This window comes from Pecten maximus, chromosome 15, assembly GCF_902652985.1.
Source record: "Pecten maximus chromosome 15, xPecMax1.1, whole genome shotgun sequence".
NCBI classification, from domain to species: Eukaryota; Metazoa; Mollusca; class Bivalvia; order Pectinida; family Pectinidae; genus Pecten; species Pecten maximus.
Window position 1 is genome coordinate 20,917,596 of NC_047029.1, and position 16,751 is coordinate 20,934,346.

A 16,751-nucleotide genomic window follows, 5' to 3' on the forward strand; every position below is an offset into this window, starting at 1 on the left:
TGAAATATTTCTATTAAAAAAGGAAATGAAGTAGAAAACAAAATATCAGTTTCTTTCATGCAACATTTTCCCCATACAATTGATGTTGTTTTTACTTTATCTTAAAAAATCGTGAAATGAACCCATTTAGCTCATGCTTTGTGACATTCTTTCATTCTTTATATGCTTAATCGTCTTTAAAAAACCCCGAGATAATCCATATTGCAAAAATCTGAAAAGTACAAATAAAAAATATTCTGCTTAACGTTTGAAAGATTGAAACATTTCTGTTGAAAAACGGATTCAAGTCGAAAACCAAATTTCAATTTATTTCATGCTTTATCTAAAAATTCATAAACATCCTACGCTGTAAATTAACGAAACACATCATGTTTCAATCAGTCTACCAAATTTCATGCTGAAACTATTCGTTTACACTTCTTTCAATATGGACCATCGCAATTTTTTTATCAAGATTCAGTGAAAGAACAACTCAGTTTCTAGAAAAAAAGGCTGTAAGAAAAAAATGAATTTCTTAAATTTTGTACCAACTGTTTCACAGTATGAATTATAATGCAATCTTTCAAAATCCAAGCCGAATAAAATCATTTATACTTTTCAGTTTATTTCCGTATCATATTTTTCTTACGAATAAAGTTCTATAAAGTATTTTAAAGGCATGCCCGTTCGGCACTTAATATCGAGAGAAACAATTAATTGAATCTGACCTAACAAATCTTGTAATGTTTTTTTTAATCTATATATAGCTATGATGTCACTGCTGCTGCTGCGCCGACGTCCTCAGCCGAGGCCATCCCTAATCGTGTGTTTCGTCCCCTAGCGTGGTACACTCTCAGGATTGGGATGCTTTATCCCAGTGATGATCAGTCACTGCCCGTTGGTGGTGGGTGTCCAGCTACTTGTGTCCTTCTTCATCCACACCCAGCATGAATATCTTTCTGTTGCCTTGGTCATCCTCTGAACTGCTGATCTTTTAGTTCTGCCAGGTTCCCCCAATGCAGATATCATTCTCCACACAGACTGTGCGGAGAAGCCTCTGTATCCAACCTCCACTGGGTAGCTCCACGCCTGCAACCCTCTCTCCCTACTCATCAGAAATGCTTTGTACAACTGCACATTTCCTCCCATGGTACTGTTAGCTCTATGACAATGATCTTCTTTGTTGTTGGTGACCATAAAACCATATCCAGTCTAAGGTTGGTTGGTACGACGTCCGGAAAAGTAGGTCTCTGGTCAAGGTCTAAAGTCAGCTTCCAGTCTCCTGCCTGACTGAGGATTCCGGAAGATCTCTCTGAACTTGGTGTTTCACCTTCCTTCACAAGTCTGATCTGTGTATGTCTGAACCCTGGTTGGCTGACCTTGTTCTTCCGTTCTTTTTCGATAATGTCTGCCAGCTCCCTTAGGACTTGGTTGTGGCGCCATGTATATATCCCCTGTGCTAAGGCCACGCGACAAGAAGTAAGTATCTGCTGTAGGGTTCCTCTCTGTCCACACAGAGGGCAGTCTGGTGTTTCTGCAAGGTCCTAATTATGGAAATTTACTGGTGTTGGTAGTTTGTCATACACAGGCCGAAGGAGAAACAGCAGTTGGAATTGAGGGTACCTCCAGATTTCCGACCAGAACAGTGCACGCGGTTCTGTGTCCCACCCAGTCCATGCTCCCTGAACTCCAAGTTCAACTGCTTTGGTCTACCTTCTTTCTTCCTCACTATTTCTTATTTCCTTCTGGACCATCCTACGCCTTTCTTCTGCAGCAGCTTTTTTTCCCAAAAGGTGCTTTTAGATGTTCATAAGCCTTTCCTTCCTCCTAACGTTGTTCCGACATTGTCTTTGTGTCGCAACCTGTTCTCAGCCTCGTCAACTCTTATTGCTGACCACTTCCTGCCAGTTCGTACTTCCACGCCAGCTAGCCGAACCTTGTCATCCTTTGACTCTTTCAATGTTTCATCCCGTCTACACTACCCTTCTGTAATTCCTTACAAGATGTTGTAAAAGTATTGGTTGTAAAACGAAGATGTAACCCGCTCAAGTAATTTTTTATCAGTCTTCTGAAGGGATCTGGTATATGGTAATGTGCTTTTTTTACGAGCGTATGTGGGATTGTTCCATATGCATTTGCAAGACCCAGTCATACTACTGTGAGGTCCTTCTTGTTGACCTTGGTTTGCCTGATGAGTTGAATTACGATGCTAGTATGTTCTATGCATCCTGAGAATCCGGGTATTCCTCCTTTCTTCACTGATGTATCAACATACCGGTTTCTTGTCATATATGCTGTCAACCTCCTTGCTAGATCCGAGAAGAATATCTTTCCTTCTTCATTCAGCAGCGAGATGTTACGAAACTGCTTTATGGCCCCCCGAGTTCTCCTCGTTTGGTACGAAGCAGCCCTCAGCCTTCTGCCAACAAGGTGGAATCTTTCCTGACAAATCCGTCTGTTTTTCTCGGGAAGCTTAGAAATGGGCCGGTCTGTGCTGTCATAGTTGTGTCCTTAAGCAAGACACGTACACTTTACCATACTTGCTCTGGATGGCATGCGCCATGCCTCTCGTAAGTTGTTCGGTGATGTAGTCACCACACTTCTACAAGGAGACCCCACCTCAAAATGACTGCCGATAAACCCAGCAAACAAACAAACAGCAAGCATGTGTCTACATCCATTGACGTAGTGCTGGATTAGCAGAACATTAGGCGAAACTAAAATTTTCTTTTAAATTCTACGATGAGCTACAGAGTTTTGCGTTGACTGGAGGTCTCTTACCAGTAGCCGAAGACTGTATTGTGCCAATGTGAATTGCGATATGCCGTTAGGGTACTTGTTATTTGTTTTTTAACAAAATGCCCTTCTTCCCTTGTCGTATTTTACTCGGGTGTCAGTATAAGACTCCAGCATACTAGTAGTTTGTCTGTCTTTATGGATAATGCTTTCTGTGTGATTGAAGATCGTATTTTGCAAGAAGCCACTGGGCTGCCTTCTTATTGAATGCCATATACCGCAAGTCATTTCACAAAGAAGAAGGCATAGCAGAAGATTCCATGAATTGTATGTACTTATTACTTAGTATTGAAGTTACATTTGGATGCGGTTGAACTTGTTAAGTGCCTGGGTATAGTGCAATACTTTTAGACCGTGGGTCTTGAAATTAAAAAGGTCGACCATCCGCGGCCATTCATACATGAAATAAGCATTTTCAGCCTCAAAAACAACATTCTACCATCTGATTTTATACATTCACTTTATTCATATAATAATTCTCAGAATTTTCACTGTGTTCAGTTTTAGAGTCTGAACGGAAACTCATTAATTCTACACCTTACACGTTATGCCATTGGTACAGTGTATATCTCGTAGGAGTTGTTATTGGTGTTTTATTTCTCGAGATTGGACCAGGATGGCGGACCTCCAAGTTTCCACTTCTACAATCCCAGCAGTCTACTTCTTGTTCCATGTCTTAAACCATTGGACACACTCACGTGGTTTCTTTTACTCTTTCGCCTTCTATAGTTTCAGTGTTGTCATGCCCCAGTTTCATCAATATTGCTTAATTTAAATAGTTTCCATAGGAAAGCATGACAGAATTAAGGGAAAGTCTCTTAACGAAGATTTTCTTAACGTCCTTCTTAACTTGTAGAGTTTACCTTATCATAACTTCTGTTCCTACATCAAACTTCCATCGGTTTGGATGTGGCTAGAAATACGCACAATCTAAGTAAAATTAAACTTGTGATTTCCGCTCCTCTACGATACGGTACGATAACTACAACACAAGATAACAGTGAATCATGATCGTAGAGCATCACAGAGGAGCGAAATTCCAAGTCGAATTTTAAATGAACTGGAAATACGCGGCGTCCTCATGAAGCATATTTCTAATCTTCAGTGTTGTCAACGTTTTCCGGATTTGTTCCGTCTATTATGACATATTTGACCAAACGAATTGTTTTTCAGTTAGAAATCAACAGCAGCAGATGAACCAATAATTGATAGGAAAGAAGACATGTTTTCCGTTCTAATGAGAGTTAGATATGTTAAATTCAATTATCTGCAAGAATGACCGGTTTCTCTCATTTGCTGGTTTATGCGTTAATGGCGTACCGAAGATGCATGGCTCTCATATCCATATGAACTAGTACTGTTTTTTCTATGTATTTGTTATTCATCTGCAAGTTACCTGCCTTCAGAAATATATTCGTATGCAGCGAATCTGCTAGAGAGTAAAGAGAACAGCCTAAACAATATCCGAGATTCAAAGATGGAGATTTCAGTTAATCTGTGATATTGAAGGCATACAAACTAAGGTCATGCTTGTGAGCCAACAGTTCGAATTTTTAAATGAAAGAAGCTAGTTTAACAATGAAGACGGAAGAAACACAAGACTGGAAGAGTAACGATAAAGACTGAAAGTGTGACTTCTGAAGCGGACGTGGTTTACGTTAGAATGAAGATTTGCTGTGCGAGATGTACCGTATTTTCTTGTGTATTGCCCGCGTTTTATATTATCTAAAACACAAAATACCTTTTGTGGGCTTGCTGATGAAGCGGGCGGGATATCTGACAAAATGTTTCCCCAAAAACATAAACACCGCGGGCAATGCTTTACTTGTCAAATCCAAGTTAACTTTTTGTCTTTCAATGGTACTTTCAGGTACCGACATTGCTGTTAACGTCCGAAATATGAATGGTACATTCAGCTGTGCGTCGACGTATTAAGAAAACAAATACTCACAAGCATACCTAAAAGTAAGTTTATTAACATTGTTCACTTGTCAAGGCAAAACAGTCTCAAATGTGAGAGCTAAAGTCTCGGCGAGGTTTCTTTCCCCTGATAGTTAACTTGTACTTAATTACGAAGCAGACATCCCGCGAGTAATGCACCGGAGAGGGCTATCTGCAGATTTCAAATTATAAAGCCATATTATATTGACTTACGATGACAATCTAACGGAGCGGGCAACTCACAGGGAATTATGGTAACACGAGAAAAGAGAAGAGTAAACCGAGAGGAAATTTAAAAGTGTGTAGTGGGATCGGTAGCAAATCAAAAGTTAAGGGTAATGTTCTGAATTGTGATATTTTTGGAAAAAGATGAAATACGGAGACGTGTGAAATTCTAGCACGTGCGACGAAATATGACCTTTTTGCGAGGTCAAAAAACCCCCAGATGAAACAGACTGGATGTAACGCGGAAAAACAAATAGCTACAATGTGTAGCATGAAAAGAAGCATTCTGTGTGAAAAGTTAGACGGAAGAAAACCAGAGAGCTATGTTGGAAAAGTAGGCCGTTTAAAAGCGGTCGTTTTATACGTAGACTGTGGTCCAAACAGTTACAGACTGCTAAAGGACAGTGGTAGCTGTATAGCTTGTTCTTTAGTCTCGTATGGAAGAGTAGCTTCCTTTCCACACAACGGTTTGGTGGAACTCAAAATGGCTTCCTACAACCTGAGTTGTACGTAATTCTGGATTAGATTTAAGTAATTGGACAGGGAAATGCGTTAGCGACACCCACAGCGCTCAACTATCATATTAGGCAGGGAGCTCGTCAATATATTCCCACTAGTATCGTAGTACATCATCCTTAACGGAGCAAGTTGTATAGCGCTACAGTTTGCATGTTCTGATGTTATTTGGTCCTGTGACACCCGTGGGACGACTGGGCACGCCCCGGAACATATTCCGGTTGTAAATGAGGCGGGATACAGAATCCAGTCATTCCAGCCAATCTCATGAAAATTAAACACTAGGTCTGACTTACAGCACAAATCCTGTCCCGTACATGTTCCCTCATCACCGGAAGTGTCGCGTCGCGACCGGATATATGTTTCCACCTTTGTGTGCAGAATCAGAAATGGACGTGTCCGGCTGAGGCGTCTTTTGGGTCGTTTACGAGGTCGCATAACACGCATTGACCCCTTACGTTTCTCACCCTTTGACTTCCGCCGACGCCGACTTCCATGAACAAGAACAAGCTGAATCCTTCGCCTACACCCGCGACAAAGAATATGCAGTTTCAAAATCTGATGTTTTGAAAGCATTGCACTTTCTACAAGTTGTTTTGGTATTCCTAACTTAAACCAATGTGTTTTCTTGACATCCGCACGTAATGACGTCACTTCCTCACCGGATGTTCCGTCCTCATTAACAGTTGATAATACAATTTTTATTTTACAACCTGATCTGCGGTATTTCTTCTTGACGTCAGAACGTCTATTCTTAGGTCTACAAGATGTCCGACCTCGTTTTTTAGAGCTTCTGTATTTCAGTTTTACAAGAACATTGGCGCTTTTGACCTCCAATTTTCTTCCTTGGCTGTCTCGTACCACTTTGAACTGTATTATGTTGTCGTCATGGAAACTATCTGTAAACACAATGGAATTTATTATTATCATGAGTGAATGGAGGTTGTAAAACAAGACCAGTAAGATATTGGCACCTTTGAATACAAAATGAGTAAGACATAGTTCAATCAAGGGGCATAATCACCTTAAATATCACACATGCTGATATATCTGTTGATGCTTTTGTTGTGATACAGTCACCACACCTAACACTGATGTTATGGAGAATCACCGAATCTAACACTGATGTTGTGTACAGTCACCACACCTAACACTGATGTTGTGTATAGTCACCACACCTAACACTGATGTTGTGTACAGTCACCACACCTAATACTGATGTTGTGTATAGTCACCACACCTAACACAAATGTTGTGTACAGTCACCACACCTAACACTAATGTTGTGTACAGTCACCACACCTAACACTGATGTTGTGTACAGTCACCACACCTAACACTGATGTTGTGTACAGTCACCACACCTAACACTGATGTTGTGTACAGTCACCACATCTAACACTGATGTTGTGTACAGTCACCACACCTAACACTGATGTTGTGTACAGTCACCACATCTAACACTGATGTTGTGTACAGTCACCACACCTAACACTGATGTTGTGTACAGTCACCACACCTAACACTGATGTTGTGTACAGTCACCACACCTAACACTGATGTTGTTACAGTCACCACACCTAACACTGATGTTGTGTACAGTCACCACACCTAACACTGATGTTGTGTACAGTCACCACACCTAACACTGATGTTGTGTACAGTCACCACACCTAACACTGATGTTGTGTACAGTCACCACACCTAACACTGATGTTGTGTACAGTCACTACACCTAACACTGATGTTGTGTACAGTCACCACACCTAACACTGATGTTGTGTACAGTCACCACATCTAACACTGATGTTGTGTACAGTCACCACACCTAACACTGATGTTGTGTACAGTCACTACACCTAACACTGATGTTGTGTACAGTCACCACACCTAACACTGATGTTGTGTACAGTCACCACACCTAACACTGATGTTGTGTACAGTCACCACACCTAACACTGATGTTGTGTACAGTCACCACACCTAACACTGATGTTGTGTACAGTCACCACACCTAACACTGATGTTGTGTACAGTCACCACACCTAACACTGATGTTGTGTACAGTCACCACACTAACACTGATGTTGTGTACAGTCACCACACCTAACACTGATGTTGTGTACAGTCACCACACCTAACACTGATGTTGTGTACAGTCACCACACCTAACACTGATGTTGTGTACAGTCACCACACCTAACACTGATGTTGTGTACAGTCACCACACCTAACACTGATGTTGTGTACAGTCACACACCTAACACTGATGTTGTGTACAGTCACCACACCTAACACTGATGTTGTGTACAGTCACCACACCTAACACTGATGTTGTGTACAGTCACCACACCTAACACTGATGTTGTGTACAGTCACCACACCTAACACTGATGTTGTGTACAGTCACCACACCTAACACTGATGTTGTGTACAGTCACCACACCTAACACTGATGTTGTGTACAGTCACCACACCTAACACTGATGTTGTGTACAGTCACCACACCTAACACTGATGTTGTGTACAGTCACCACATCTAACACTGATGTTGTGTACAGTCACCACACCTAACACTGATGTTGTGTACAGTCACCACACCTAACACTGATGTTGTGTACAGTCACCACACCTAACACTGATGTTGTGTACAGTCACCACACCTAACACTGAGGTTGTGTACACTTCACCACACCTAACACTGATGTTGTGTACAGTCACCACACATAACACTGATGTTGTGTACATAATCACCACACCTAACACTGATGTTGTGTACAGTCACCACACCTAACACTGATGTTGTGTACAGTCACCACACCTAACACTGATGTTGTGTACAGTCACCACACCTAACACTGATGTTGTGTACAGTCACCACACCTAACACTGATGTTGTGTACAGTCACCACATCTAACACTGATGTTGTGTACAGTCACCACATCTAACACTGATGTTGTGTACAGTCACCACATCTAACACTGATGTTGTGTACAGTCACCACAACTAACACTGATGTTGTGTACAGTCACCACATCTAACACTGATGTTGTGTACAGTCACCACACCTAACACTGATGTTGTGTACAGTCACCACACCTAACACTGATGTTGTGTACAGTCACCACACCTAACACTGATGTTGTGTACAGTCACCACACCTAACACTGATGTTGTGTACAGTCACCACACCTAACACTGATGTTGTGTACAGTCACCACACCTAACACTGATGTTGTGTACAGTCACTACATCTAACACTGATGTTGTGTACAGTCACCACATCTAACACTGATGTTGTGTACAGTCACCACACCTAACACTGATGTTGTGTACAGTCACCACACCTAACACTGATGTTGTGTACAGTCACCACACCTAACACTGATGTTGTGTACAGTCACCACACCTAACACTGATGTTGTGTACAGTCACCACACCTAACACTGATGTTGTGTACAGTCACCACACCTAACACTGATGTTGTGTACAGTCACCACACCTAACACTGATGTTGTGTACAGTCACCACACCTAACACTGATGTTGTGTACAGTCACCACACCTAACACTGATGTTGTGTACAGTCACCACACCTAACACTGATGTTGTGTACAGTCACCACACCTAACACTGATGTTGTGTACAGTCACCACACCTAACACTGATGTTGTGTACAGTCACCACACCTAACACTGATGTTGTGTACAGTCACCACACCTAACACTGATGTTGTGTACAGTCACCACACCTAACACTGATGTTGTGTACAGTCACCACACCTAACACTGATGTTGTGTACAGTCACCACACCTAACACTGATGTTGTGTACAGTCACCACACCTAACACTGATGTTGTGTACAGTCACCACACCTAACACTGATGTTGTGTACAGTCACCACACCTAACACTGATGTTGTGTACAGTCACCACACCTAACACTGATGTTGTGTACAGTCACCACACCTAACACTGATGTTGTGTACAGTCACCACACCTAACACTGATGTTGTGTACAGTCACCACACCTAACACTGATGTTGTGTACAGTCACCACACCTAACACTGATGTTGTGTACAGTCACCACACCTAACACTGATGTTGTGTACAGTCACCACACCTAACACTGATGTTGTGTACAGTCACCACACCTAACACTGATGTTGTGTACAGTCACCACACCTAACACTGATGTTGTGTACAGTCACCACATCCTAACACTGATGTTGTGTACAGTCACAACACCTAACACTGATGTTGTGTACAGTCACCACATCTAACACTGATGTTGTGTACAGTCACCACATCTAACACTGATGTTGTGTACAGTCACCACACCTAACACTGATGTTGTGTACAGTCACCACACCTAACACTGATGTTGTGTACAGTCACCACACCTAACACTGATGTTGTGTACAGTCACCACATCTAACACTGATGTTGTGTACAGTCACCACATCTAACACTGATGTTGTGTACAGTCACCACATCTAACACTGATGTTGTGTACAGTCACCACACCTAACACTGATGTTGTGTACAGTCACCACACCTAACACTGATGTTGTGTACAGTCACCACACCTAACACTGATGTTGTGTACAGTCACCACATCTAACACTGATGTTGTGTACAGTCACCACACCTAACACTGATGTTGTGTACAGTCACCACACCTAACACTGATGTTGTGTACAGTCACCACACCTAACACTGATGTTGTGTACAGTCACCACACCTAACACTGATGTTGTGTACAGTCACCACACCTAACACTGATGTTGTGTACAGTCACCACACCTAACACTGATGTTGTGTACAGTCACCACACCTAACACTGATGTTGTGTACAGTCACCACACCTAACACTGATGTTGTGTACAGTCACCACACCTAACACTGATGTTGTGTACAGTCACCACATCTAACACTGATGTTGTGTACAGTCACCACACCTAACACTGATGTTGTGTACAGTCACCACACCTAACACTGATGTTGTGTACAGTCACCACACCTAACACTGATGTTGTGTACAGTCACCACACCTAACACTGATGTTGTGTACAGTCACCACACCTAACACTGATGTTGTGTACAGTCACCACACCTAACACTGATGTTGTGTACAGTCACCACACCTAACACTGATGTTGTGTACAGTCACCACACCTTAACACTGATGTTGTGTACAGTCACCACACCTAACACTGATGTTGTGTACAGTCACCACACCTAACACTGATGTTGTGTACAGTCACCACACCTAACACTGATGTTGTGTACAGTCACCACACCTAACACTGATGTTGTGTACAGTCACCACACCTAACACTGATGTTGTGTACAGTCACCACACCTAACACTGATGTTGTTTACAGTCACTACACCTTACACTGATGTTGTGTACAGTCACCTCACCTAATACTGATGTTGTGTACAGTCACCATACCTAACACTGATGTTGTTTACAGTCACCACATCTAATACTGATGTTGTGTACAGTCACCACATCTAATACAGATGTTGTGTACAGTCACCACACCTAACACAGATGTTGTGTACAGTCACCACACCTAACACTGATGCTGTGTACAGTCACCACATCTAACACTGATGTTGTGTGCAGTCACCACAACTAACACTGATGTTGTGTACAGTCACCACATCTAACACTGATGTTGTGTACAGTCACCACACCTAACACTGATGCTGTGTACAGTCACCACACCTAACACTGATGTTGTGTACAGTCACCACATCTTACACTGATGTTGTGTACAGTCACCACACCTAACACTGATGTTGTGTACAGTCACCACACCTAACACTGATGTTGTGTACAGTCACCACACCTAACACTGATGTTGTTTACAGTCACTACACCTAACACTGATGTTGTGTACAGTCACCTCACCTAATACTGATGTTGTGTACAGTCACCACACCTAACACTGATGTTGTGTACAGTCATCACACCAAACACTGATGTTGTGTACAGTCACCACACCTAACACTGATGTTGTGTACAGTCACCACACCTAACACTGATGTTGTTTACAGTCACTACACCTAACACTGATGTTGTGTACAGTCACCTCACCTAATACTGATGTTGTGTACAGTCACCACACCTAACACTGATGTTGTGTACAGTCACCACACCTAACACTGATGTTGTGTACAGTCACCACACCTAACACTGATGTTGTTTACAGTCACTACACCTAACACTGATGTTGTGTACAGTCACCTCACCTAACACTGATGTTGTGTAGTCACCACACCTAACACTGATGTTGTGTACAGTCATCACACCAAACACTGATGTTGTGTACAGTCACCACACCTAACACTGATGTTGTGTACAGTCACTACACCTACCACTGATGTTGTGTAGTCATCACATCTAACACTGATGTTGTGTACAGTCACCATACCTAACACTGATGTTGTGTACAGTCACAATACCTAACACTGATGTTGTGTACAGTCCCCACATCTAACACTGATGTTGTGTACAGTCCCCACATCTAACACTGATGTTGTGTAGTCATCACATCTAACACTGATGTTGTGTACAGTCCCCACATCTTACACTGATGCTGTGTACAGTCACCACACCTAACACTGATGTTGTGTACAGTCACCACACCTAACACTGATGTTGTGTAGTCACCACACCTAACACTGATGTTGTGTACAGTCACCACATCTTACACTGATGTTGTGTACAGTCACCACACCTAACACTGATGTTGTATACAGTCACCACACCTAACACTGATGTTGTGTATAGTCACCACACCTAACACTGATGTTGTGTACAGTCACCACACCTAACACTGATGTTGTGTACAGTCACCACATCTTACACTGATGTTGTGTACAGTCACCACACCTAACACTGATGTTGTGTACAGTCATCACACCTAACACTGATGTTGTGTACAGTCACCACACCTAACACTGATGTTGTGTACAGTCACTACACCTAACACTGATGTTGTGTAGTCATCACATCTAACACTGATGTTGTGTACAGTCACCATACCTAACACTGATGTTGTGTACAGTCACCACACCTTACACTGATGTTGTGTACAGTGACCACACCTAACACTGATGTTGTGTACAGTCACCACAACTAACACTGATGTTGTGTACAGTCACCACACCTAACACTGATGTTGTGTACAGTCACCACACCTAACACTGATGTTGTGTACAGTCACTACACCTTACACTGATGTTGTGTACAGTCACCTCACCTAATACTGATGTTGTTTACAGTCACTACACCTTACACTGATGTTGTGTACAGTCACCACACCTAACACTGATGTTGTTTACAGTCACTACACCTTACACTGATGTTGTGTACAGTCACCTCACCTAATACTGATGTTGTGTACAGTCACCATACCTAACACTGATGTTGTTTACAGTCACTACACCTTACACTGATGTTGTTTACAGTCACCACACCTAACACTGATGTTGTTTACAGTCACTACACCTTACACTGATGTTGTGTACAGTCACCACACCTAACACTGATGTTGTTTACAGTCACTACAGCTTACACTGATGTTGTGTACAGTCACCTCACCTAATACTGATGTTGTGTACAGTCACCATACCTAACACTGATGTTGTTTACAGTCACTACACCTTACACTGATGTTGTTTACAGTCACTACACCTTACACTGATGTTGTGTACAGTCACCATACCTAACACTGATGTTGTTTACAGTCACTACACCTTACACTGATGTTGTGTACAGTCACCACACCTAACACTGATGTTGTTTACAGTCACTACACCTTACACTGATGTTGTGTACAGTCACCACACCTAACACTGATGTTGTGTACAGTCACCACACCTAACACTGATGTTGTGTACAGTCACCACACCTAACACTGATGTTGTTTACAGTCACTACACCTTACACTGATGTTGTGTACAGTCACCTCACCTAATACTGATGTTGTGTACAGTCACCATACCTAACACTGATGTTGTTTACAGTCACCACATCTAATACTGATGTTGTGTACAGTCACCACATCTAATACAGATGTTGTGTACAGTCACCACACCTAACACAGATGTTGTGTACAGTCACCACACCTAACACTGATGCTGTGTACAGTCACCACATCTAACACTGATGTTGTGTGCAGTCACCACACCTAACACTGATGTTGTGTACAGTCACCACACCTAACACTGATGTTGTGTACAGTCACCACACCTAACACTGATGTTGTTTACAGTCACTACACCTAACACTGATGTTGTGTACAGTCACCTCACCTAATACTGATGTTGTGTACAGTCACCACACCTAACACTGATGTTGTGTACAGTCATCACACCAAACACTGATGTTGTGTACAGTCACCACACCTAACACTGATGTTGTGTACAGTCACCACACCTAACACTGATGTTGTTTACAGTCACTACACCTAACACTGATGTTGTGTACAGTCACCTCACCTAATACTGATGTTGTGTACAGTCACCACACCTAACACTGATGTTGTGTACAGTCACCACACCTAACACTGATGTTGTGTACAGTCACCACACCTAACACTGATGTTGTTTACAGTCACTACACCTAACACTGATGTTGTGTACAGTCACCTCACCTAACACTGATGTTGTGTAGTCACCACACCTAACACTGATGTTGTGTACAGTCATCACACCAAACACTGATGTTGTGTACAGTCACCACACCTAACACTGATGTTGTGTACAGTCACTACACCTACCACTGATGTTGTGTAGTCATCACATCTAACACTGATGTTGTGTACAGTCACCATACCTAACACTGATGTTGTGTACAGTCACAATACCTAACACTGATGTTGTGTACAGTCCCCACATCTAACACTGATGTTGTGTAGTCATCACATCTAACACTGATGTTGTGTACAGTCCCCACATCTTACACTGATGCTGTGTACAGTCACCACACCTAACACTGATGTTGTGTACAGTCACAACACCTAACACTGATGTTGTGTACAGTCACTACATCTTTCACTGAAGTTGTGTACAGTCACCACACCTAACACTGATGTTGTGTACAGTCACAACACCTAACACTGATGTTGTGTACAGTCACTACATCTTACACTGATGTTGTGTACAGTCACCACACCTAACACTGATGTTGTGTACAGTCACTACATCTTACACTGATGCTGTGTACAGTCACCACACCTAACACTGATGTTGTGTACAGTCACCACACCTAACACTAATGCTGTGTACAGTCACAACACCTAACACTGATGTTGTGTACAGTCACCACATCTAACACTAATGCTGTGTACAGTCACCACACCTACCACTGATGCTGTGTACAGTCACCACACCTAACACCGATATTGTGTACAGTCACCACACCTAACACTGATGTTGTGTACAGTCACCACAACTAACACTAATGTTGTGTACAGTCAACACACCTAACACAGATGTTGCGGACAGGGTTTCAATTACCACACCTTACACTGATGTTGTGTAAAGAGGTTGAGTTTCGACATTTTGATAATAACGATGTTTGTTGTAGTTTGACGAAATTGTGTTTGAAAATATATACACCTTTATTCTGCTGATAGTGAAATGAAATAAATAATGAATAGTTAACTAAATAAATAGATAAATAAATATATGAATAAACAAATAAATAAATAAATTATGTGCGTTAACTGACATCTTAGAACTGGAATTGATAAAAATGACCCAAACAAGGTGTAATAACATGGAAAATATAAATTCCTTAAATAGCCCTTGATCCATACCTGCTGGCTCCGAAAAGCTGATCATTTCCTGTAGTTCGGCGTAGTAGTCTCCCTTTGGAGAGTTGGTCGTTGAGTCGTCATCATTAACGATATTTAAAAGGTGACACGCAGACGACTTCTTCAGTGATGTAGCGGGAAATGGTCGATCTTTGTAACCGAGCCCTCCCAGAATTCTGCTCTTTATAACCTGTGTTGCCTTGAACTTCTCGAGCCGGGACGTGTAGCTCTCCAGGTTGGTCGGAGGTGACGAACAGTCACGGACACACGATACCAAGACCAGTAGACTGGTCAGCGCGCACACAACAAGGGTCACGTGACCACACATAGCTAGAGACCCATTCGGTCACGTGACTGGGCTGAGTGAGACTGTTGAGCGTGTTAGCCGGATTGTGTTGGCTGTACAGCGTGGGGAGGCCGTGGGGTTACGTATGGAGCTGTAGGCCGACTGTTTCTACAGATTCTTGTGTAAACACAAGCCTTGGCAGTGAGTATAGCAATACCTCCGATTCGCTAGCGCCCGGCATAATTGTCGCTAATTTATCATAAATACCTATCACTGGCGCTGACTGCACTCAGCACACGGCCTCCCGCACAGCTCGTGCGGCCAGGAGTGTTAACTGCACGATTTCATAAGTGACTTAAAGTTGAACTCGCTCTCTATACCAAAATACCTATGCGCGTACATTTGCTTGAAGTAGGCCTTGCCACCTGTTCCTGTTCACATGACCGCGAGAGGGTACGGCAGATCAGTTTCGGGTCAAGAGGTATAGCATATCGGCAGGAGTGTGCAGCAGATCACTTTTGAGTCAAATGTCATAGATATAGTGGCGAGAGGGTACGACAGATCAAAAACGGTCAAAGGTCACAGATATAGTGGCGAGAGGATATGATTGATCAAAGACAGATCAAATGTCGCAGAAATAGTGGCGGAAGGACATAGCATATCGCTCAAAGTTCAAAGATAACATAAATAGTGGGGAGAGGGCACAGCGGATCAGAGAAGGTCACAAAAATAGTGGCAAGAGAATATAACAGATCACTCACAGTTCAAAGATAATAGGATTAACAGATAAACAAGGCAAAAGCCCATAGATAAAGTGGCGAGAGGGTCAACAGATAAATAAGGTTCAAAGTCCATAGATAAAGCGGCGAGAGGGTCAATAGATAAATAAGGTTCAAAGTCCATAGATAAAGTGGCGAGAGGGTCAACAGATAAATAAAGTTCAAAGTCTATAGATAATGTGGCGAGAGGTTTAATAGATCAATAGGATTCAAAGCCCACAGATAAAGTGGCGAGATATTCAGCAGATACATAAGATTTAAAGTCATTAGATAAAGTGGCTGGAGGATCAACAGATAAATAAGATTCAAAGCCCACAGATAAAGTGGCAAGAGGGTCAATTGATAAATAACGTCCAAAGTCCATAGATAAAGTGCCTAGAGGGTCAATAGATA

The 16,751-nt window shown here is 42.3% G+C and overlaps 1 protein-coding gene across 1 annotated transcript; it reads right to left on the reverse strand.

The window, feature by feature from the left end:
* Positions 1-3,218: 3,218 nt before the first annotated feature.
* On the reverse strand, positions 3,219-15,894 carry LOC117343893 (inhibin beta chain-like). The gene is made up of 2 exons (XM_033906440.1): positions 15,297-15,894; positions 3,219-6,356 (listed from the first exon to the last, which is right to left on the reverse strand). The coding sequence occupies exons 1-2, from the start codon at positions 15,619-15,621 to the stop codon at positions 5,494-5,496; spliced, it is 1,188 nt and encodes a 395-aa protein (XP_033762331.1). The 5' UTR covers positions 15,622-15,894; the 3' UTR covers positions 3,219-5,493.
* Between the last annotated feature and the right edge of the window lie 857 nt (positions 15,895-16,751).